This window comes from Micropterus salmoides, unplaced genomic scaffold, assembly GCF_014851395.1.
Source record: "Micropterus salmoides isolate LMB-PRFRI ecotype aquatic unplaced genomic scaffold, ASM1485139v1 Ms_hic_scaffold_20, whole genome shotgun sequence".
NCBI lineage: Eukaryota > Metazoa > Chordata > Actinopteri > Centrarchiformes > Centrarchidae > Micropterus > Micropterus salmoides.
In genome coordinates this window covers 16,026,706-16,051,021 of record NW_024041151.1, presented here as the reverse complement: position 1 = coordinate 16,051,021, position 24,316 = coordinate 16,026,706, and the positions used below count along the sequence as shown (strand labels likewise).

At 40.9% G+C, this 24,316-nt stretch overlaps 1 protein-coding gene across 6 annotated transcripts; it reads right to left on the bottom strand.

The window, feature by feature from the left end:
- Positions 1-388: 388 nt before the first annotated feature.
- On the bottom strand, positions 389-23,238 carry LOC119914003 (nipped-B-like protein). Of its 6 annotated transcripts, none has more exons than XM_038732977.1 (47): positions 22,834-23,237; positions 21,359-21,507; positions 20,525-20,690; positions 19,793-19,923; positions 17,292-17,400; positions 17,056-17,204; positions 16,283-16,413; positions 16,100-16,190; positions 15,461-15,967; positions 13,926-15,356; positions 13,642-13,743; positions 13,223-13,369; positions 12,502-12,567; positions 12,323-12,412; positions 12,148-12,248; positions 11,936-12,022; positions 11,576-11,807; positions 11,206-11,351; positions 11,044-11,124; positions 10,833-10,933; positions 10,594-10,723; positions 10,415-10,497; positions 10,165-10,297; positions 9,913-10,056; positions 9,729-9,815; positions 9,251-9,468; positions 9,054-9,150; positions 8,862-8,960; positions 8,565-8,711; positions 7,650-7,784; positions 7,455-7,553; positions 7,284-7,337; positions 7,054-7,162; positions 6,810-6,946; positions 5,745-5,885; positions 5,535-5,628; positions 5,213-5,367; positions 5,022-5,112; positions 4,732-4,905; positions 4,397-4,587; positions 4,151-4,258; positions 3,513-3,713; positions 3,217-3,363; positions 2,713-3,086; positions 2,445-2,619; positions 1,906-2,094; positions 389-1,401 (listed from the first exon to the last, which is right to left on the bottom strand). In XM_038732977.1, exons 2-47 carry the CDS (start codon positions 21,420-21,422, stop codon positions 1,045-1,047), a joined length of 8,001 nt encoding a protein of 2,666 aa, XP_038588905.1. In that variant the 5' UTR covers positions 21,423-21,507; positions 22,834-23,237; the 3' UTR covers positions 389-1,044. The 6 variants fall into 6 exon arrangements, with proteins under 6 accessions (XP_038588905.1, XP_038588906.1, XP_038588908.1 ...); XM_038732978.1 differs by having other exon boundaries at positions 1,045-1,401; positions 15,461-15,964; positions 22,834-23,238; XM_038732980.1 differs by having other exon boundaries at positions 1,045-1,401; positions 19,823-19,923.
- Positions 23,239-24,316: the final 1,078 nt, after the last annotated feature.

The following is a 24,316-nucleotide window of genomic DNA, read 5'->3' as shown; positions in this document are numbered from 1 at the left end:
CCACCGGCCAACGAAATGTTCTTGTTTGTTAAATTAATAAACGCATATCTAAGACAAACGTTATTTTGTTACAATTTGAATTGTTATTGTGCATTTTTTTCAGATCCCTGCAACTACAACAGAATGTTTTCAATCATCATGGCAAGATGATCTTTGCAGGGTTGCAGTGAGTAAAGACTATAGTAACCAGTAAATAAGATGTGGTATTTCTTCAGAGACAGGGGTAGACCTGTTGTTCAGTCCATCCCCCTATGATTTGCTTCACTCTCCCTGATCTCGGTCACACAGGTGAGGGAGTCAAAGTACAGGCAAAAAGGATGAGCCCAATGACTTTGAAAATGATAAAAATACATATTTTGATGTCTGGGGGGAAAAAAGCACAAACAAGTAACAAAGACGTAAGAAAAATTTATTGCAGTATTTGTTCCACCAGAAGAGCAGGGGATCACTTTTTTCTTGCTCTGTGTTCTATAACATCAAAATCTATATTAAAAACAATATAACTTCCCCTGCATATAGGCACAGATACTGCACTGCTTTTAACATAAATAAATTATATCAAAGATACTCCATTACACAGTGTGGGTAAACAACAAACTGTTTAAAACAAGAACAAAAAAGAAAGTTAGAAGTTGTTGGAGCTCAGGTCAAGTGAATAAATCCATCTGGTGCTAGTTTAAACTCCAAAAACACTTTATTAAGAACATCATCAATACACTTTCCAACATTCAGTTTTGTGTTGTTGTTTTTTTACAGAATTATGTTCAGATATAAACATGTGTTTAGTTAAACTATGATACAGTGGGAGTAAAAATCAAACAACGAAGTTGCTGCACAACAGCGAAGGAACTCCCACACAATGTTTTCCCAAACATTTCCTTCTTGTGTTTTTCTTGTGTTTAACTTAAACATATCTGTGTTTAAACAGACCAGTGTTCACAATACTTTCCCTCCACCAGGTCCTTAAATCTACAGAAGTTTCATCTTCTCTCTATAACATATCCACATGGGGGGAAGGGGTTCTGTCTGAGTATATTCAGCTGATTAACTCTTGGCCCCCTCCTTGGCAGCGTACAGCGCCCGTAATGTATGAGCCACTTTGTTCGTCAGCTTGTGTCCACTTGTCAGGGATATTTTCTTGTAAATTATGTCCGACTCCTTGATAGTGTCAACCCAAGGCACCTTTTTGCGACCGTCCCGTTTCTTTGCCACAGCCCAGGGCCCAGTGTAAGATCCAGTCATCCAGTGTATACTGTAGCCATTTTTGGTCTTCTGGATGACCCTGGCAATCTGCGGTCTGTCTTTGTATTTGGGACGACATATGGCAACGACGTCCATGGCCTCCACTTTCTCACTCATGCGACCTGAATCCTCTGCGGTATCCCTGCCTTTCCTTGGTTTCTGCTGTGGACAGAAGAAGCAGTGTGTGTCCGACATGAACAAACTTTTTTTTTTCTTTTACACAGGAAGCATCACATAGATTTCTTAATGTTTGAACAGTAGCTGCAACAGAAAAGAGGTGATCTGCTCTTTGTACCCCTGAGGTTACAGGCATTAGATCATACTATGTCATATTGATATACAGTATATATTTAAACAGGGTAAAACTTTCTTATAACCCTAGTTGAGTGTACAGTGTAGCTATGTGAAACCTGTAATGTTGAGTCTATAAGACAAGAGTAAATTCTACTGTAATTTCTATGGTTTAAATAAAACGCCCCCCTTGTGACATGTCAAAATTACAAGGAATCCACACTTTCACAAAGCAATAATAAGTGACTAATGTCCAGTGTAAACTGCTTCTAATGACCAGTGTAAACTGAAATAGCTTGACAGCAAGAAAAGTTAACATGGAACTTCTACTACGGGTAATCTCTATTCTACTATATTCTTTAAATATCTTACCGCAGGAGTATCTTCATCCTCGCTGTCCTCATCATCTGTCTCCACTGGAGCAGTGTGATTATTGTGGTTGTGGTTCACAGGTTTTGGACCCCTCAGCAGTGAAGTAATGGCTTTGTTTCTGGCATTGGCAGTTGCTTCGCCCTCCTCGTCCTCTTCGTCACGATCCATGTGCTCCATCAGTACCTTGAACTAAAAGATAAAAGCAGGCAGAACAATCAGTTAATAGTTTCTTGATGTGATTATTTGTAGCCAACAGTACTTTTCCCCTTAAATTTCCACCTAAAACGACAAACACTAAGTTTGGGCAAATGCAGCAACTGGCCAATGAAAACCTTGCACACATTTTATTCATTAATACACAAAGTTTACTTCAATTGTCAGACGCAGTGGGGAACTGCTCAGGATTTGCACTGTATGAAATTTAAGCTCAATATTTTTTTTAGGAAGCATTAACTGGCAACCTAAAACATGACTATGACCTGCCACTATAATTGCCACGTAAATAAACTCATCATATAAACATTTTAGTGAATCCTTACATCCAAATACTGTTTCACAATATTCCTCTTGGTGTCGAAGCTGAGATCCATGTTGGTGATATCACTCTTCAGGTAATCCAGTGTCTGACGGGGGTTGAAGTGCACCTTAGATTTCCTGTTCACAGCCTTGTCATATATTTTGGCAGACTCCGTTGGGGAATATTTCTGGATTTTGCTGAAACGCACACAAAAACTACCATGAAAACAACTGCACTGCTAAGGAAGAGTGAATGAAATTTACTGCCTGGCATGCCTGATGCAGCCTAACCTGTCTGAGAAGCCAAATAGATTCTTCAGATGTTGTTTTAGCACCAGCAGCAGCAGAATACCCTGTGAAGCACTGGCAAAGTCCAGCAGAGGGTTGGCATTTTCAGGCAGACGGTCCATCACCGCATCCTCATCTTCCATGTCAGAGTCAGAATCAGAAACCACAGATTTCTTTTGCCTGTGCACCACCTCATTGTCCTCATCACTGCTGCTGCTGCTGCTGCTGCTGCTGGACTTGCTACTGCTCTGCTCGCGGTCCTCATCTTCATCATCGTCATCAGAGCTGTCTTTCCTTCTCCGCTGCTTCTTCTTCTTCTTTTTTGTCTTCATTTTCTTTTGCTTTTGCTGCTGCTGTCTGGGCACTTTCCGTAAAGACTGCACAAAGAAAAAAACGACTCGAACTCAGACCAAATATACAGTGGATATATTACACAGTCTTGGATTTTTCTCTCATGATTAACAAAACAGCTAAGAGCAACAAGTCAAAGCAAACAAAGCTTCTCACCTCCTTGAAAGACTGGAGCAGGTTGCTACCGGAGACAGACAGAGTAATATCTATATGGTGCATGATGAAAAGAGGCTCCTCCTGGGTCTGGTAGGGGAAGCAGGCCAAGTTGTCTGCTATGAACAACAGCATGTTCACCTCTGTTTTCTGCAGGAGACAAAGTTTAAAACATCACTACTAAAACTAACTGCTCATGGCCGGCAATGAAGCTGCTTGTGTGGGCGGTTGGAGATAAACAAACCTACAAATCTACACACAGAGAAAGGAATCAGTCTGAGGGAGAGAGGTTAACTCACGGAACTGTCGTCGAATAGGTTGAGCAGGGATATGAGGAAAGCCCGTCTATGTTGTCGGTTCCCACGGACCATAGTGTAGAGATGTGAGCAGAGAGCAGCGTCTGAGTCATCGGGACGGAAACCTCGAACCACTGCGCTTTTGGATCCATTTATGGCCTGTTGCACCTGATAAGACATCTTCAACCCTGCTACAGCCTTCATCTGGGAATTCACAGACAAAAAAAGAGTCAGCATGAATGGGGATAAAATAAAGTCCTTCCAATAAATAAGATTTTTGTGAAGCCTGTATTTTATTTAAAAAAATGTTTTTTTAAACTTTGAAGTCTCAGATCAAAGGTTTACTACAGTACATTACTAAATGTGCAGAGTATATTTTTTAAACTTTAATTTAGATGACTATGTTTTAAATTTTTGTCTTCGGGCGTTAAATACATCTTTGTGCAATGCGTTACTTTAAGTTGGAGCTGTGAAGCAAAGTTTTCATTATTTGTAGCATTCGGCGTTCAAAGTAGCCTTTACTGTTCTCCAGTCATAATAAGATATACACACCACTGCCAACAGATAATGTCAATGCAAAACATCTTATTTACACTTTGATTCACACACACTGATTGATCGTAATCCAACGAGCCACTCACATGGATGAAGCCTGAATATTTCTTGTCAATCTCCACCAGCTGTTGATCGGCCTTGTTCTTCATGGTTGGCTCAGGGTCCGTTCCCATGGCAATCAAGTAGGGCACACACTAAAAGACAAGAGTACCTGCTCTGTGAACAGCTCATGACGCATTCAAGACAGCAGAAAATGTTGTCACAAGAGGTACTGTATATTTCAGTCTTGGTGATCCTGATCAGATTATGCTGGAGTGACACTGTGAACATACCTGTACAGGATGGATGAGGCCCTGGCTGAGAGTCAGCGTAATGACACTCAGGGCAAAGTGCCGAACGGTGGACTGTGAGTGGAAGAAGGACTCCAGCACCTGCTTCAGGTAAATCTGCATTATGGAGCTGCTCATGCCCGATGAGATGTCCCCCATTTCTTTCAGATCCTCCTGTTTGGCTTGGTTCTTCCCTGAATAAAAAAAAAGCATCAGCTCAATCAGTCTAAGGATGTTCCACATGATTGACATGCTCAATGTGGGTTATAACTAAACATACTGTGATCATCGTAGGCATCTCAGTAACAGAGACCAAAAGATGGAATTGATAAACTCACATTCGCGATCAGCCTCCTGCATTCGAGAGTCCTCCTCTTGCAGGTATGTCTGCAGGTTTTTTAGCACCTGGATCTTCAGACTGACCAAACTGCTTTCATCTGAAAGGGTGCTGTTATACAGAACCTTCACATCCTGCACAAACATGAGCTCTGGGTGCATGATGAACTGGAAGCCTTGAGACAAAGGAAATAGTTTAAATGTATTAGGAAAATAAAGTCAAAGGTCACAATAATACAGTATAAATACACTGATTACATCTTATGTTAGTCTAAGGTGAGGTGCACTATACCTAGACCTATGATGGCCTTGATCTGGACCTCCTCATCTTCATGTGTGGTGAAGTACAGCAGAAGCTCCAGCACTTTGTCCTTGATGACAATCTAAGAGACACGGAGGGGAGGGGGAGATAGCAAGTCAGTCATCAAAACAGATTTGACAGTAGTGCTGCACACACAGTTTCAGCTGATTGCTGGTGTTTACCTTGTTAGCACCCTTAAACTCCTCTTGGTCAAAATCAAAGTGTCGACAGAGAGCTCCGACAGTAAACAGCGAGCGCAGGAGAGTAGGTTTGTTAGCAGCCAGAGTGGAGCTGTTGGGGTCTTCTTGGTGCTGTGTCTTCAGTTTAGCCAGAGCTCCTATAAAATGGATGTGAAACGAGACAATGAGTAAAAAAAACGACAAGCCCTTTGTGCATGTTATTAAAATGTTGGTGTATTTTAGATTATTTTTCCAGCCTTTTCCATTTCAAGGTATATAAGAATTCTGGTGTAAGGAAATGTATGTTAGAGTACGTATGCCTTACCATAGTAACGATTGAAACAAGCCCAAACAAACTTGTAGTTGTGTGTGACCTTGTTGACAACAGCCCCAAGACAGCTTACACAGTGTTGTACAACCTGAGAGGCAGACACAATGCTTAAATCAAACCTTGCACGCTCAGAGCTGTAGTTTCACATCCACATAGTTCATGTTTTTTGAGCTGTGAAAGCTGTAAGCTGTAAATTGCACTGACCGTCATGCCGTATTTGATGATGAGCTTCATCAGGTCTTCTTCTATGGTAGAGAGGAATGTCTCACTCGGTTGCTCCATCAGAGGCACGACCAGCTCCAGGATCTTTGCCACGTTACATATCACCATGAAGTCATTCTGAGTCTGAAATGTCAACACAGAGACAGATGCACAGTCCAAAGTTGAGCTGGACAACAACTTGAGGTCTTGAGCACTTCAGTGTGCATTCACACGATGGCAGGTAAGAGCGTAAGCACACTTATCCCAAAATTTAACACGGCCTACTGTGCCACACCATTCCAGCTGTTGGCAGTAATGTGCCTATAGGCTGCTTTTAGACTGACAATAATCAGCAGATATTAATAAGTTTAAGTTTATGACATTTAAATAATATTATTATTATTACTATTCATTAACTTACGGTAGAACCTCCACAAATGGTTATACCATAATATTAACATTCTTCTTGATGATAATAATAATAATATTGCATAAAACACTTGAGTAGGGTGGCGCGGTGCAGTGGTTAGCACTGTCACCTCACAGCAAGAAGGTCGTGGGTTCAAACCCTGGTTGCCCCGGCCTTTCTGTGTGGAGTTTGCACGTTCTCCCCGTGTCTGCGTTGGTTCTCTCCGGCTGCTCCGGCTTCCTCCCTCCATCCAAAGACATGCATGGTGGGTTAATTGGTGCCTCTAAAATTGTCCTTAGGTGTGACTGTGAATGGTTGTTTGTCTATGTGTGGCCCTGCGATGGATTGGTGAGCTGTTCAGGGTGTACCCCGCCTTTCACCCGATGTAAGCCTCCAGCCCCCCCGCGACTGGAGGGGGGCCCTGTACGCAGGATAAGCGGATGATGGAAAACACTTGAGTACTTGCAAATACAGCAAGGGTAGGTATCGGGACAGACCGTGCTGAACACATTTTTATTGGGCTGCCACTAGATGGTGCTCTAACACAATGTAAAAGATGGTGTTCTTCATTTCTGTCCCGTGACAGAAAGTGATTAATCAAACTTTCAGGCAAATAGAAGATTATAGATTAATACTGAACAAAATGATGTTGTACTTACATTGCACTTGGTGGTCAAGTAGGGCTGCATAGTCATGGCATGTTTGACCATTAACTGTGCTCTGATCTTGCTGAACAGGTAGAGAGTGGTGATGCATGCTACCATACGACCTGAGTTGACTCCTTTGTCCTCACAGTCTGAAACACAAACACAAAAGATTTCTCAAAGGAAAGTAATGTTTAACCCAATAACAATGCAATAAAAATGTTCTACGCAATTACACTACTACATTTCTTGTCATTACCTGCAAGAGACTCCTCATATTTCAGTATGTGTTCCACCAGATTGTCCACCAGCTGAACGCAGGCCTTCTTGGCAGGTTTGTACGAAGCTTGCTCTTCTGACTTTAGCAGCTAAATAGTCGCCATACAAAATGACATAAGATGCTACACAAAATATGCACACAGCAGCTTTCATAAAAAACACAAGCTGCTGTTGAGATATCAAAAGAGCCAAGAAAGTTCAACAACTCACATTTTGAAGAAGCTGCTCAAACCAGTCATAACCTGTATCTTTACACGCCGACACCTGGGGTGAAATCAAAACATGAAGTGAGTGAAGTTTATGACAATGTCAAAACACCAAAATGTTTCTTATTTGAACGATGGCGCCGGCATGTCTGTCACAAGCCTAGTTAGTACGCACCACATCTGTGATGTTCAGGATCTTCCGGGTCATGGCATCTTTGTCGTGGCTGGGTGTGGGGGTGAACCAGAGTTTCTGGAATGTCTCATTCACCAGTTTCTGCATGGGAAAAGATGTTTATGTATATTGAATGAATATTGAAAACTATCACTAAAAACAGTGTAAGTTGCATTCACATAAAAATAAAACACAAACCTTGATCCCCTCTTCATCGTTGACCCTTCGGATCATCTTGACACACATCTCAGTGATCTTGTGGAAGTCCGGCTGCTCCAGACAAATATCCCTCAAGATCTTAATGACCCTCTTTCTTACACTTATACCGGTGTCCTGTGTAAAGACAAAATGGGTACAAAGACAGCTTATTATAGACTTAACATTAGAGCTGCAACGGTTAATCAAATAATCGAGTTGTCAACTATTAAATTAATCGGCAACTATTTTGATAATCTATTAATCAGTTTGAGTCATTTTTTAAAGAATCCACTGATTCCAGCTTCTTAAATGTAAATATTTTCTGGTTTCATTACTCATCTATGACAGTAAACTGAATATCTTTGGGTTGCGGACGAAACAAGACATTTAAGGACGACACATTTTTCAAAATGTTTTGACATTTTGTAGACTAAACAACTAATCGATTAATCAAGAAGATAATCAACATATTAACTGACAATGAAAATTATCATTAGTTGCAGCCCTACTCAACATAAAAATGCCTTTTTTGTAATTTATTGCTATGAATGGGAAAATATCAGGTATCCAGTGAAAATGTAAAAATCAAATATGGAAGATAAATACACTCATGACTGACAAGCAAAAAAGCAAATGGATGCAGTTCTTCATTTGATCTTTAGGTGGCAGTGTGTGTGGGGGGGGGGATGATTTTACCTCAGCTGAACTTTGTCACTTTAAATGAACTTTTTGGTCAGACTTGGCTAAAGTCAAGTTCCACTTGAGTTCACCTTATGATAGACACTACCTATTCCTTTCTACACACGTGATGTGACCATCTATTTAAACTTTACTTTAAACCTGGGAAAAAATAGTTACACTTGTCACATGCGTGACACAGAACCTCAGTTTAAAAACGGTGAAAGGGGAAATTACCAATATCCTTTCAATGAGCATGTCATAGTACTGCTCAATGAGCTCTGGTCGACTTAGCACAAAACGGCCAAGGAGCTCCACAGCTGCCTCTCGCACACTGGTGGAGTTGTCCATGAGGCGACAATGAACCCCACGCTGCATATCCAACTGAAAAACAAACAGGAACATCAGTCAAGCACAGACAAACATTACTGAATATTATGGCTGCTAGTTTGGCTGTGATAAATTGGCATAGTTGTCTGGTAATGCAACAACACTAGAACAGAATCTCGTGTTAGAATCAATAAAATTACTTACCCGTGCCAGAATACTTGGATCCACAGCTACTACTTCAGACAAACACTTCATGGCTTTAGTTCTGACTGCAATGGCACTCTCACCCAGCACTCTCAGAATCTATACAATAGAGACAGTAAAACAAAAGTTAGTTAGTGATAGCCAACACAATATAATCGCTTGCTCATGTTTATTTTAAATGAACCCTCTTACCTGTGATAAATAAATATCAAAGCTCTGTGCAAACGGCCTCATAGAGGCTAGATATCGGACAATCAGGCAGGAGTCTTCATAGTCTACTGTGTCAGACCTGAAAGAAAGATCCAGAAGACCGTGTAACACCAGGATAGGTGAACAAGTTCAACAGCGAATGAAATTAGTGCAGTGCTTCAGAATGAAGCAGTATTTACCTAAGAGAACTGAAATGTGATGGTGGAGTCTTGATGACCTTGCGGAGGAATTTCTTTCGTGTCTCTGCCCTCTGCATAATCTCCTCAATTGAGTCGGTGTCGTTGGAATGATGTCGACCTCTTGTGTCCTCGTCGTTGTCATTTTGAGACCGCATCGCTTTCTCTGCCTCACTTGTAGCGTCCCTGAACCACTGGGCAATATAAAACTTCCTGGCAAACTATATGAAACAAATGTATTCATATGTGATGAAATAATAACACTTTGACCCTAAGGAACCCTGTCTAACCCGAGTCTCTTTTATACTAAATCACAAAACCTGCAATAACCCACTGACCAGGCATTTGGGAGCTTCAAATAAGTACAAGGGCTGCATATTACTGCATGCAAACACTGATCATCCTGTCCTTAGGGATTCATTAATGTGACCATAATGATTTCTGTTAAACACACAGCTTAGTGTATGAAAATTAAACAAACCACTATGGAGGGATCTGTCTCGGCACTCTCATCTAGGTAGTCCAGCAAAGCCTTCTGGAGTTGTTGGATCTCATCACTGCCTGGAGTCTGTAATGAGATCAATGAGCAGGGAGCATCTCAAAAGCAGTTAAACACCACTGTTAATTTATCTCTGTTAAAACAATTCTGTAATTATCTAGCTTACCTGTTTAAGGATGCGGTCAATAGCCTTTTGGTCCAGCTTGCTAGTGACAGCGTCTTTACGCAGGCGGGAGGCGACCGTTCCAAGGTAGTCAAGCGATGCAACCCTGAGCGCCATTTCTGTTTGCTTATTACTGAACTGGTGCACCTGGAGCACAAAAGGGGGGGACAGATGTCACAAAAAAACACCATCTTTTTAGTTTCTACTGGACAGGTAATGAGTGATGACACCTTTGAAGTAAATGATGCCACTTACCAACAGCCGGCCCAGTAAACTGAGTAGCAGTTCAACTGCAGGCCACTCAGGTCTGTTGACAGCAGACAGCAGGTCATGAACAAAGTTCTCAAACAGAGGCCTGTAGTCCTCCTCCCCCTGCTTACTGCCACACCTGAAACATACAGAATACAAGCATTTTTATAATATATTTTTGAACAGTGAGCCAGTTAATATGAAAGCCTGAAGCTGGTATACTGTGGAAGGACAATGTGCAGGAATAATGACTTACTTCTTGAGAAACACTGACAGAAAGTTCTGAGCTGTCCTCATAGCAGTTTCATATGAATTTGTGATGAGAACTTCTTTATCCACCTATAAAAAAAGTAACCAGTATGTCAAACAATTTCTCAATCTAAACATGTTTTCAGATACATATGATTTAAATATCTGTTAAACCTTGGCAGTTACCTTCTTTTTATGTTCACCCTCTGTGTCCCTCTCTGAGGGAAGGTTTACCACACACTGGATGAGCTGCAGAACCAGTGCTGTGACCATCTGGACATACACGGGTCCTCCATCTGAATCACTGCTGTTTAGCCTGGGGAGTATGAGACATAAGCATCCTTGAGCCGCGCAGAGGACTTCAATGATCAATGCCTTCATTCATGTAATTTTATTGAGCAAATATTCAGTCGAGACATACTTACCTAAAGTTTCTGAGGCTGCGTTTACTAGTAGGAAGTCTAGCCATGGAGGTGAAGATCTCTTCAAGAATGAGCTGCCTGTGTTTCTCATAACGAGTGAACACCTAAGGAAGAGTTAAATGCAAAGCACTAAATGAAAAAATAAAAGACACAATCTGAAGCCATAGTAAAATGAACTACAATAATACTAAACTTCTTGCCATAGCAAACTTACCGCTGTCACCAGTGTGATGGCACATAGCTGCAGTTCACTGACATTTTCAACAAAAAATGGCGTAATACCCAAGGTGGACACCTAAAAGTCGGGCACAAAAGCAATCAGGTATGCTCAAGAGTCAAAGGTTTGAATTATGTCAGACCAGATTAGGAGTCTCACCTGGAGAATCGTGGTGTCGGTTAGCAGCTGGATCTCCAGGAGCTCTGAGATGTTGGTCACAATATCACACACTTTGCTGTAGAGCATGACGACCACCTTCTGTTTATGAGTGGAAGACTTTGCTCTCTTGGACTTTGAAGTATGCACTTAGGTGAAGAAAATTATGGGAAAATTAGATGTGAAAAAAAGTGTAAACCACTTTAAACATCAGCAGCGAAACACCAAGGCTGCAGGTAATTTTTGTGCTATTTCTTACATAAGTGAAAAGATAATTTAAGCCACAATCTGTTCTAAAAAAATCCAACTTGGATCAGCCAATAATATAAATAAATATTTGAAGAACAACTTAAGAGAAGAAAATTGTGCTGACCTCCGTGGTGATCCACTCTGTAGGCCGGGTCATACTGAGGGTACAAGGAGTTTTGCAGATGGTACTTGGTGAACTGCAACACCCTCTCAATCACATCCTCTATATAAACAGCTTTGGGCATGCACGGAGATGTCATGATGTTGAGTGCCGTCAGACAGGCATCAGCTGACTTTGTCACCCGCTCCATGATAAGGTCACGCCACAGCCGCTCCTCGTCCATGGAATCATTACCCTACAAATTTTGAAAACAATTAAACTACCAATAAAAATAAAACAAAGGACAATACTTGAGACAAAGAAAAATGTGATAAAAACACTATCACTCCCACAGCTAGAAAAACAATCAGGCTGACAACTTACATGATTCATTAACGTGGAAAGTTTAACGCTGTCCTGAATGTTCTTCTCCAGGATATTCAACATTTTCACAAGTTTATGAGATGAACACTATGGATCAAACAAATGATTGGTTACTTTCACAACAACGCAGCTGTGACTTGCTGGTCTTTACAACAGCTAAATATCAAGCCGGAGCGTAACCATGTGACAGTGCACAAACATACTCCTCTTACCTTGTTACAGATGCCCATAGCTTTAATCTTAGCAGAATCACTGCCTAGCTCGCTCAACTGGTGCTTTCCAAGCAAGAGCTCTTCAGGTATCTCGTCATCATCTGTTTGAGGGCACAAAGTTATAATGTTGAACATTTTTCAGCTCAACAAATGATGAGGAGAACTTGATGTGTACCTGTGGCAGTGAGGTCCACGTCCTCAAGGCTCTCAAGAATGTTGTCCAAACTGGCCGTGAATCTCTTAAATGCGGAGGAGTCCATCTTTTCTGTTAAGCAAATGTAAACAAATCGATTAATAAAAGTATGCAAATATGTAAAAATCATTAATATTATAAAATAACTGGTAAAACAGCACCTTCTGGTGTCAGCTTGGAATCCTTCCTGCTTTTGTGTTTCTCCTTTTTCTTTAATTTTCTGGCAACTGAAAAAAAAAAAGTCAACAATAACATGAATCAAATCCTTGACAGTAGCAACTAACCCTCAAGCACTGAATATTTAATAGAGAAAGACTTGGGAGTAGTAATTCAACTATCCAGGCAACACGCCCAACTGATCACTGGTTTCAAATGGCAATAATTTGAATGACAGCCATCACAGACAAGAATCACAATTTGCATCGTCTGACACTACTACTGTTCTATTGTCTAAGGTAATTAAATGAGATAGAAAGAAATTTGCGTTGTTAGAGACAAAAAAAATAAAAACACACTCAACTTTATCTACAACCTTGTGTATGGCGGCATCAGTAGCTTAGTCCGTGGGGACTTGGCTGATCAAATCCAGCATGAACCAGTCGTACAGAGTGGGGACTAGTAGCTTGAGAGTTTACCTTCTGGGCATTGCTGAAAGTGCCCTTGAGCAAGGCCCTGAACCCCTAACTGCTCTGGTCGTCTGACTACATGGCAGCGCCCTTGCTCTGACATCACTTCATGTGTAAAGGTCCAGTTTTGCATGTGTGTCTATTTCGGATGTGTATAATAATAATAACAGAAAAAATTTAATTTCCTCAAACAGGACTAATAAACTTTGGGTTTTTTTGCCTATGACCACAGGCAGACCTATACAAAAAGACTCACCATCACTCAGGCTTGGTGGTGGAGAGCCTTCATCTGAATCATCTGGGAATTCACGATGACGGCTACTGTACCCCTGGCGAGCAGTGCCTCTCATCTCTTCATGCTTCCATGTCTTGTCGTGATCTTTCTTATACCTTTTCCCTGCAGCTGTAACAATAACCGAAAAACGATAAGTAAGAAAATACAGCACTTTAAGCACAAAACATTGCTTTGATAAGTAAATACAATTTAATATAAAAATATAAAATATTTGGGGAGACATATTTTTTCATGTTAAGGATTACTGCATTGTAAAACAATATTCTGTCAAAAGTGGAGACTGCATCATTTTTATGACAGATTTTATAGTACTGTTGTGTATGTACAAACACTGAATTCTTTTTAGGTTTAATACTGACACTCATTGTCAGAGTCATCACCATCAGAGTAATCATCTTCATCGGAGTCCACCTCAGCATACTTGGATCTCTTACTGATCTCACTGTGCCGTCGCTTGTTTGTCTTCTCACAAATTGAAATCTCTGCAGGCACACGAGGTGAGTGAGTTTTCAGCGCAGAATACACTACAGTACACTACAAAAGAAGATACAATCTGCAATTCATTAATGCTGTGATAATAATGATTCCTTGGACAGTGGTTTAAAGTAAATAAACAATTCACCCCGTACAGTTGTGCGTACATATTTAATAAAGTAAATCATACCTCTCTTTGATTTGTCAAAGGTGGATGAGTTCCTGGATCTGAAGCCGTGTGCATTCCTGCTTTCCTTAATGATCCTTCTTACCTCATCAGTACTGAGTTTCTTAAGCACAACAACAGGCTTAGCACCTTTGTTTAGGCTCTCAACCAATGACACTCTCTCTAGCCTGACCAGGGGCTCGTTCCAGCTCTCTTTCAATTTAGCTGGAAGTTGGGGATCTTTTTCTTTCCCATCCCGTTTCAATTTAGGAATCACAAAGTTCTTCAGACTTCCTGACTTGCCACCCAGTAGGTATGAGGGGAACTCACTAGGTTTTGCCTCGAAAGACTGCAGTTTGTCTCGAGCTTGGCAGCTAACTCTGCCATCCCCACTTTTCCTCTCTTCCTTATTTTGGGCATTTTGAAGGCTGTAACTTTCTGTCTTCTGTCGACCGTTGAGGTCAGTGGATTTTCTGCTTCCATCTTGCTTCACTCTAGGGATGTCAGTTTTAGTATGCTGGTCAGGAGAGGGTCTGTTGCTGTTTTCCCTTGACAAAGTCTTGTGTTTCTTTTCTCTGTCTCTGTCTCTATCTTTATCTTTATCTTTATCTCTATCTCTATCTCTGTCTCTGTCTCTGTCTCTGTCTCTATCTCTATCTCTATCTCTATCTCTGTCTCTGTCTCTGTCTCTGTCTCTATCTCTATCTCTGTCTCTATCTCTGTCTCTATCTTTGTCTCTATCTTTGTCTCTATCTTTGTCTTTATCTTTGTCTTTATCTTTATCTTTATCTTTATCTTTATCTTTATCTTTATCTCTGTCCTTATCCCTATCTCTGTCCCTTACTTTGTTTTTTCCAAGTTTGGAGTTACGCTCCACCTTGCTCATGGTTTTCGGAGTCTTAGGTTGGCTGACATGGGATCGGTGACTGTTGTGGTTCTTTTCCTCTTTGCGGCACGAGTCCGAATGCCTATCCTGTTTCTGCCGTGGTGTGTCTGGCTGTCTGTCATCTGAGTGTCCCTTGCCGCTGTCAGTTTTGCCATCATGTCTGTGTTTGGATTCGCGCCGACTTTCCTGCTTCTGTTTAGGGGTTTCTGGTTGCCCCCCATCTGAGCCAGGCTTCCTGGGGTTGTCTGCATGCTGTTTGATGATCCCAGGTCTGTTTTCAACAACTTTATCTACCTTTTCATCAGTCTTTGACTTTATGCGCCGAAGGTGGTCCTCACACAACTGCTGTGCTTCCAAGACCACTACAGGCTGTCTTATCAGCCTGCCAGCTTGCTGCAGATCAATACTGACCATCAAAGCAGGCCGACTGGCACCGTTACTTGCAGCATTCGTCTTCTTGGGTGTCAACATGGTGTCAGTGTTGCCCCCTTGTACCGTAGGTCCGTCACCTGAATCACCTCCGGATTCCTGAGGATACGAGTCTTGCTTCCGTTTCTTCAGTGGCTTATCTGCAATAAAGAAACACACAAATTGGATCTTCTACAAATACAAACTAACCGAGGTCATGAAAGTAACTGCACAGAGGCACAGGGCAAAGGCAGACACACAATACCTTTATCCTGGACTTCTTTAGACCACCGCTCTCTCTCACTGGCCGTCTCGCGTTCTATTCTCTCAATCTCCGCAAGTGTCTCTATTTCAGCATCATCAAACACAAGCCCACTGACGACTCCAGAGTCCTTGGTGTTTGGCCGAACAGGAACCTGCTGACAGCTTGCCTGCTCCTCAGCACCTAACTTGTTTGACAAGTCCTGGGCACTCCTTGACAATTGATTGTTATTATTATTCATCAAATCAATTTCATGGTCTGAGCTGATATGTGATTGATCCACGTCTGGACTCTTCACTCGGGACAGTTTTAAAGTCAGTCTGGCAGAATCTTTTGATGGAGAACTAACAATGCCATACAAGGCATTTTTGTCCACCTGTTCATTTTCTTCTCTGCTCATTTCTTTCTGCTTCTTTTTGCGGTCAGCAGAAGTGAGGAGCAGGTCAGGTGCTGCACCTGGTGGCACATCGGGTGGAGGTGACTGCATAATAAGGGGAGGCCTGAACACTGCTAAAACACAAACAAATTCAAGGAAAAGTGAGCACCTTAGAACAAGCACTGGCAAAGAATTAATTGTACAATGGTGCATTATTGTTTATCCACAAACTCAAGAAGAATTGACTTGTTGCTAAGGCAGCATACTTTTTGCAGTCTCTTCACTCCCAGCAGGGGAACACACAGACTGTGGTGATTTAACTGGAAATGCCACAGCCCTCATGGAGGGTTCATTCTCCTGTTGGAACACATTAATCGACGTTAATCGTTGCATTTAACAGTCAGCATCTGCTGAGGTCCTGTTTAGGATATCTTGATTCTCTGCATTACCTCATTTCCCAGTCTGTCGGCCATGTTCATGTAGTCTTCATCTGAGCCTAGTCTCACATTGTGATTTGATGAATTACTTGATAGCAGCCCAGAGACCTTGCTGTCATGGATATTTCTCACGCCGCTAGAAACTAATACACAGAGCGAAGGCAAATATCCAGTTAAATTATTTTTTATGGGCAATGCCTCACATCTACCTGAGGGACAGATACATTCTTTTCCACTTTAATAGACAGCTGGAGTTTTTGCCATGTTACAGTAAGTGTGTGTCAACCTATCAACATGCTCCTCGCCACTTAAGCATGTATAAAAGTTAGTAAAGTTAAAGGAGTGTTTGAGCAAATCGCTTGCAGCCAGCAACATTTATCTGAAACACCATGAAGGTGGTGTCATTTGAAGAAAGAATAATTGTTTTCCTCTAAATATCAGTGGGAGGAATTTGATTATCTGATGTTCTGTGAGGGAACATTGTGTGTTCCCCTTTCAGAGACATGTGGACTGTACAGCATGTAGTCCCTTGTGGAAGGCTTCCTGTTTTAGGCAAAATGCTTGAGTAACCCATTAATCAAGATGGCAAACACGCAACAATCACTACACAGTACTTGTTTTGCTGAATATTGTCCACCATGTTTTATTTTAAGCCAGCAAAACTACAAATGCACACAAAATGATGATTAAAGAACTCTTCTTTGTTATTCCTCAATAATAAAAGTTTAGCACAGTCATGGCAGACTGCTAATGACACATTTTGCTTGACTTAAATTTGTACTCACCTTGCTGAGTCTGTTGGTGTTGAGAATAACTGGGTGGATTGTACTGCATGTAGTCTGCAGGGCTCTGAGGGGTATAGGGACTAGGTATAGGGCTGTTCTGCTGGGGTACGAACCGAGTACCTGATCCAGACTGTGGGGATGTAAAGCATCTGTGAAGGAGGAAGAAACAATCTTAGTGGAAGTACAGATACTCCTGCTTCTTCATCATAGTTGACAGTATGCTGGCATTGCCTTACCCAGAGGGGCTTTGAGGGACAGCGGTTTGCTGATAGTTTGATCCTGGACTCCCATGCACCTGATTTTGAGTTATCTTGTACTGTTGCATCAATGGCTGCTGCATTACACCTAAGAGATAAGTATAAAAAAATCTCTAATTAAGGTCATACAAACAGGGAGCTGAACATACACATAACTCTCATATCAGAAATGGAAACTCAATAATATAGGTTTTCATATCAGATAACATCTACACTTATTGAAAAACCTAGCTCAGGTTAAACAAAATATTCAAAAGAGAAAGTGGAAAAGAATAACAACGCCAGTGTATAGCAGTCTCCAGCTAAACTAAACACTATCTACTCAATATCAATACTGGGTACAACCACTAAACTACAATCCTATAATAATCTTATTTTGAAGCCATGGTTAGTGGTGGTGTTAGGGTTAGGATGCTTGCATTATATTGAGAGGCATGTCTCCTAATTAGTCCCCCTGATTCTTGTACTATAAACTGTAAATGGGGATTGATGAAACATCAGAATTCAAAATAATGCTGTCCAATACAACACCACTACTATGTGCAGACACAAAAATTACCATATAGTTGAATCAAGATCATTGCCAACAAAAACTGAACATTAAAAGACACGGTAATGGCTTGCATTATGTATTACATAGTTACATAATGAACTGGTAACTGAGTGTATATTTGTAAAAAAGTACTCTGAATCTCAGTCACAGTATATACACTGTAATGTATATATAATTACAGTATTATGATGTATGAAATTAATATGATAATAGTAACAATAATATGATAACTATATATATATATATATATATATATATATTGCGAGGTACTCCACAATGCCCAAACTACTCTTTCTGTATTTCAAGCTTAATCATGTATACTTGTTTATCATTCTAAAAATAAAATGTATTATTCAGAGTGATGAAGGAGGAGGTTAAAGCTGCAGGAGAATGGTGAGGGCAAAAAGTTATGTAAATCCTGTCTGGTGACAAGAACACATTGAGCTCATCTTTTGGATCATAAGCACTAAGTTCCTACTGCTGGCTAAAATGGCACAAATAATCATAACAGCAACATGTTTCGCTCTGAACTTCAACAGGCCCGTGCATCATTGTTGAAAGATTCTTGAAAATATATCTTTTAATGAGATGAGTGTGCGGTCATCGCTACCACAAACGCTTGTGGTTTATTTTTTATGACTAATGTTCATCTTGCAGTTGCCAACAACTGTAGCTCTGCAGCACACACGCTGCACAAAGATTTTCTCTCTCTTTTTTTCCCCAATATGGCACAAATAATGATTCAGTATACAACATACTTATAATTACCTGTAATTGCAGGCTAGTGCGACTCCTCATAAAACTACAAGGCTTACCTTAACAAAGGTTTGAAGACAAATATGCAAGTGTTTATGGCAAATATGGCAACGTAGCTAACACAGCTAAGCCTTTAAGAACTTTGTATGGGATTCATGTTAAATATATTTTGTAATAATATGTCTGTTGTTAAATATCACATGTGCTATAAATAGGTGAAAACTATAAACCATTAGTTGTGACTTCTAATTACACATTATCTAATAAGCTGTGTTTACCATACTAGGTGAAACTGTTCAAGATGCTTTATTCCCACCCAAGGAGATTTTAAAAGAGACAAAGAGATTAATAAAAGATTTCATCTCTTTGTTACCAAAAGACAATAAAAACATACTTTCTCGCTTACCAATTATGGCACCTAGCAGTGGTGATAGCTTTGGCCTTATTTGACTAGGTTTTAAGATATCTGTCTGTCACATTTCCTCCGCCACTCCAAAACGATTGAGGTGAATGGAATTCAATTTTGGTGCTCAAAAATTCCACAATGGGTGCTTAGAAGTTACGTTACGCTAAGATGCCAACCATGAACATTTGGTCTTTGAGCTAAGCTAGGCTAAATACATACAGACTGCTCATTATCTGTATTTAGTGTTAGTACTGTTCCATACCTCTTGTGATGAAGAAAAAGTCACCGATAAGAAACTAACTAACATGACCTCTGAGTGATGTCAAAGAGTAAACAACACAACTGGTGATGTTGCTCGTGGTTCCCAAACTGTTTCTGCAATGCCTCCCTTTTTCGAAGCCAAAAAACACCCTTTGACTTGTTACAGCAGAAGAAATACTAGGTGTAACATTAATTATGTCAGCATTCCACTAATTACTGCAATGCACTATAGCAATAATAACAGTATTAGTTATACTTGTGTTTGACAGGTAAAAAAAGGTCTATTCAACTTAAGTTTCATGCAACGTTTTTCTAGCCACATTGGCTCTGCCCCCCAGTTTGGGAACCACTAGTGTAGTGAAGCTAGGCACAATTAGTGCGTCTGATCCAAGAAATGCTCAGGTGAAAAATTAGTTACAGTGCAAACCAAGAGCACAGCCAGTGAAAGAGCATGCACTGAGCTCAACTGCAGTCTAGAGCAACGGCTCAATGACTCCTCCTTACCACCCCAAACCTTGTGCTGAGTTGGCATACTTTTGTCCCTGAAGATTTTGGGGTTCCTGGACAGCAGAGTTTGAAGAAGCATTGGCATGTCACCCTCGGGTTCATCATTTCCCAAGTTGTCCTTCAACTCTCTGGAAAGCAAACAAAAGTACAGTCCACAGTCATATTCCAGGCAGTAGCTGCCCACTGGCCTAAATGCAGTTTTGACTAATGCATTTTGATTCCTTCCGATGTCAATGATCATTTTCTGTGCAGTTTAGACTAGCCCTTCATGTTTCTGACGACCCAGAGCATTAGCTGACCCATTTAGAAAAACAGTGACTGTAATGTGGTCATTGTAATTGAACCAGCAATGCCTAACTTCACTATTAAAGTAAATATTGAAACAACACTTTTTAATGCATTCGCACTACCACAGCTGACAACAAAATCAACTTAACAACTACAAGAGTGCACTCAGTAAAGTGCAATGTGTACAAAAATATTAGGGTGATGGGTCCAGTAGTATGCTAGATTAGCTGCGGACAGATAAACACACACCACCACAAGCGTGATCCCCTCCAGGCGACAACAATTTCTTCCCTAATTCTAAACAAATTTTAGAATTAGCCACCTCTACAAACCTGCTAGTCACTACTGGCAAGCCTCTATTTCATCTAGCTTTTTATTTTTACATTTGAATTCTCTTTTTAACTGTCAGTGAGGTGTAAAAGATGGGTGAGTGGTACTTACATGTGTTCAGTGGAGACCTGGTTAAGGCTTTGTGCCAGCTGAGTCACCAGATTCTCATCCCGACACCCCAGCAGGCTGCTGACCTCTTCGGAGATCCTTCCATTGTAGAGCAGACTCTTAGCGGTGGTGGCAGGGAGAGGAGAAGGTAAGGGCAGCTGGTTCAACACTAAAAGGATGATGATGGAAAGACAAGTTAGGTTGGCTGGAAAATGATAAAACTGTTTTGGAAAAGCTCAGTATGAGAAAATATTTGAGTATATAAGGATTTAAAATTGGAAAACATGCATCTGGCGCACAGACAATGTACATTTTAAGATATGTTCACTTGAGCTTGATATATTTTACATGTATATTTTCGGGTGAAATTAAATAAATTAATCTAAACTCAGAATACATTTATTAGATTTCATTTTTTCTAATCAGAATAAACATACTGACGTCCTCAGAATACATGCCAGCTCTTTCATGATTTATTTTAAATGCTATAATAATATAATAAACATGCTGTCTATCTTTTTATCAAAAGGCCTTAAAAGTATGTTAACATAAGAGTGAAGAAAGATCCATCAAGCTCTATGTTTATTAAGTTACCCCTTTATTACTTTCACAATCTAATGCAATCCAATACAGTAGTTCTGCAGTAAATCACATCTTTGTAATATGTTTGATGTTACATTGTTTTAACAGTTATTCATTTTTGCTTTCATTAAAACAGGTTTGGGATCTTTGCGCCTACAACTTCTCATCTTCAGAAATATAAGCCACTTTACCTCAGTCTGCCCTGTTTGTGTTTAGGCTGTGTGAACAGTATTAGAGAGATGATGTTGAACTTACAGTCTGTCAGGCTAGCAATTCCAGCGAGAGTAGTGATGGGAACATGAGGCATATCACCATTCATGCTGAAGATGAGGTCAAGAGGTCGTGTCAATGCACAGGCTGCTCAGTATCACCAAACTCTTCCTATTCCTCACATCTCCAAAATGCTGCAGAGACAACAAAAAAAGTGGCAACAGAGAGACAAGATGTTCACTGGCAACAAAGTTTGATGCCATTACAAGCAGCACTGTTCCTGTTAGGATTATGAGTATTGAGAAATAGCCAAGAGTTTCAATCTAACTACAGTGTGCTTCCTCTGGGTTGGGGATTTAAAAATGTGTCAGTTCATGAGTGTGCATTATTACACTGCCAACATAACTGCACCTCTGACGTAGACAGTTTATACCGGCCTTACAGCAAGCCTGGGCATGTCTTTATAAGTTATTGATTTTTAACACCTTCTGGTGTCCAAACGTGCTTGTTCCCTGTTCGTTTTTTCCTCTATAAACACACACTTTCAGTGAGGAAAATTGTTAGCTGTGGTATTTAAACCCTGCTCAAGTCGAACATGCAATTGCTGCACAAACATACAAACTATTAACAATTTTAGCTCTCATACGAACGCAGTAAGTCATTGCAAGTGGACTCGGGTGGTGACAAATCTATGATAGATTTAACGTTGATGACAAAAAGTTTCAACGATTCCGTATCTCTGTGTGTCTCTCTATGTATCTCTAAACAAACGTCAGCGTGTCTGCGTTTTTTATATTCATATTCGCAGCTGAAATCTACTAACGTTAAACTAAACAAAAGACGAAGGCAATTTACAAAACCTTGTAGTTAACGTCATGTCTCAAATTATCTCTTTTGTTACAGTGTTAAGGTTTCCGGGGCTGTCCAAACCCATAACTTACCAGCGACGTTAGCTTGTCTTAATACCAGATGTGACTGTATTATTACTCACATATTATTATTTTGGGGTGGCATTCGCTTGCTACGAGTAAGAGCAGCATAACGACGTCTGTAAAAGTGACTAAAATCAACTCGGGGTTAGCCGGCTAGCACCAACTGGGGATGTAAGTTAGCTAACGTAGGCTAACTGGGAAGGTATCTGTAACTTGCCTAAGCTAGCACCGCCGGGAGTGCATCAAACCTAGCTAGCTGTGGGTTGTCTACTCTGTGTCGCTCTTTTTATAACACGGGTCGTGTATGGGTTTAGATCTTCAACTCACACTTGCTATGGCCTTCATCGACGCATCTCTAGCTCAAAAAGTGGACCTCGGACTTGCCTAAGGAAGCGTAACCCCGACCCGACGCCAGGGAAGCAGGGGTACAAAGCAAAGACCTCATCACAAATCAGAATGATCCCCTTGGCTGATCCTGTTAACGGTTCCCAGCGGCTGCCTGATGTGTCTGTTAAAGCTAAAACACTCAAGGGGGGGTAACTATTTGTCCGGAAAAAATGTTGTTATCGTTGAATCTGGCTTATTTACCTCTGGATGTGATGAGAAAGAGAAGTGGTTCTGGTGGAGGAGGAGGAGGAGGAGGAGGGGGAGGAGCAGGAGGAGCAGGAGCAGGAGCAGGAGTAGGATGGCAGCTGGAGCTGGAGAAGAGTCTCTAGCTCCCTCTTCGTCCCACCGTTCAAACAGCTCCTCCGAGTAACAGCTAACACAACGGCAGTGATTCCCGTCGGGAGGACTGGGGGGGTTTCTTCTTTCTCACGGCGAACATGTCTGCTGGGAGGCGAATAGCATCCCCTGAAGTCGGCCTTATCAGATGACGATTTTTCCCCTTCAGATACAGGGGGTAATTAGCGGGTAGCGGCTAATTGTCGAAGGAACAACAACCGGGGAACAGAGAAAGGGGGGATCCACAGTTGCAACCCCCCTAACCCTCTATCTCTTTCAAAATGCCGACCGGAAGAACCGGTAAAAGCAAGAACTCCCTCAACCGGTTGGGAGTCAGGCTAACTAACGTTGAAGACCCTACTATACGGACATAATCGGCCATTGATAATCAGCGGGGACCTCCCAGGATCCTTAAATAATATTACGGTGGTGGTTTGCCAACAAAAAAAATCAAGTATTTATACAGGCAAATAATTAAATCCAGTAATGATTAAAGAGTATTCATGGGGTTTAGCATCATATTGGTCTGTGATTACCGTACTTTAAAGCTTTGACTAACAGAACTAAAACACTATTCCTGACATTATGCTTCCCTTACAGTGGGATCTAGTAACGTTAGGCCCAATTGCCTAAATTTTATGTTTTTGGTTTTTTTTATCAGGTGGCATTCACTTCACTTGTGTGGCCTTGTCATCACAGTGAACACGTCAACAACCAGCTAAACAGGTGACTGCTTCCCACTAAAAAGAAAACGTACACAGCATTAACCAAAGTCTTCGTCTCAAGTTTCCTCACATGCTCCAAACTATTCAGGATTGTGAAAAGAAAAAGTGCAAAAACACGCAGGTCATTTGAAAACATACTAATTCAGAGTGCATAATAGATCAACGTCTAGGCCTGCTGGGATCAGCTTTTTCAATTTCATAAACAGGTTTTGGTCTCCCTCTTGTGGAGACAAATTAAAAATTATTTGCAGACTAAAGCAAACTTTTTGCTGCTTCCCTATCTTTCAGTCTGGGTGACTCTTTGTTCATGGCATGTAAGTAATGATCATGACTATCATAAGCATTCATTTTAGAATATTTATTTATTTGTTTTTGCCTCAAAGCAAAATAATATAATAAACTTTTTTGCTTCAGCAACTATAACGTACTGAATTTGGGAACAGCATGTAAATGGGGAGTGTTGGCACCAGTTCATGCACTAGTCACAGTGCTGACAAATGAATGGTGGTAACTCTGGAGTGCAGGATTGATGGGCATAGAGACTGCATCGGGCACTCTGTAACACACTTTAAGAAAGACGGTATAGAGGACAGTTGTAACACTTTTTAAAGAAGTGATCAATC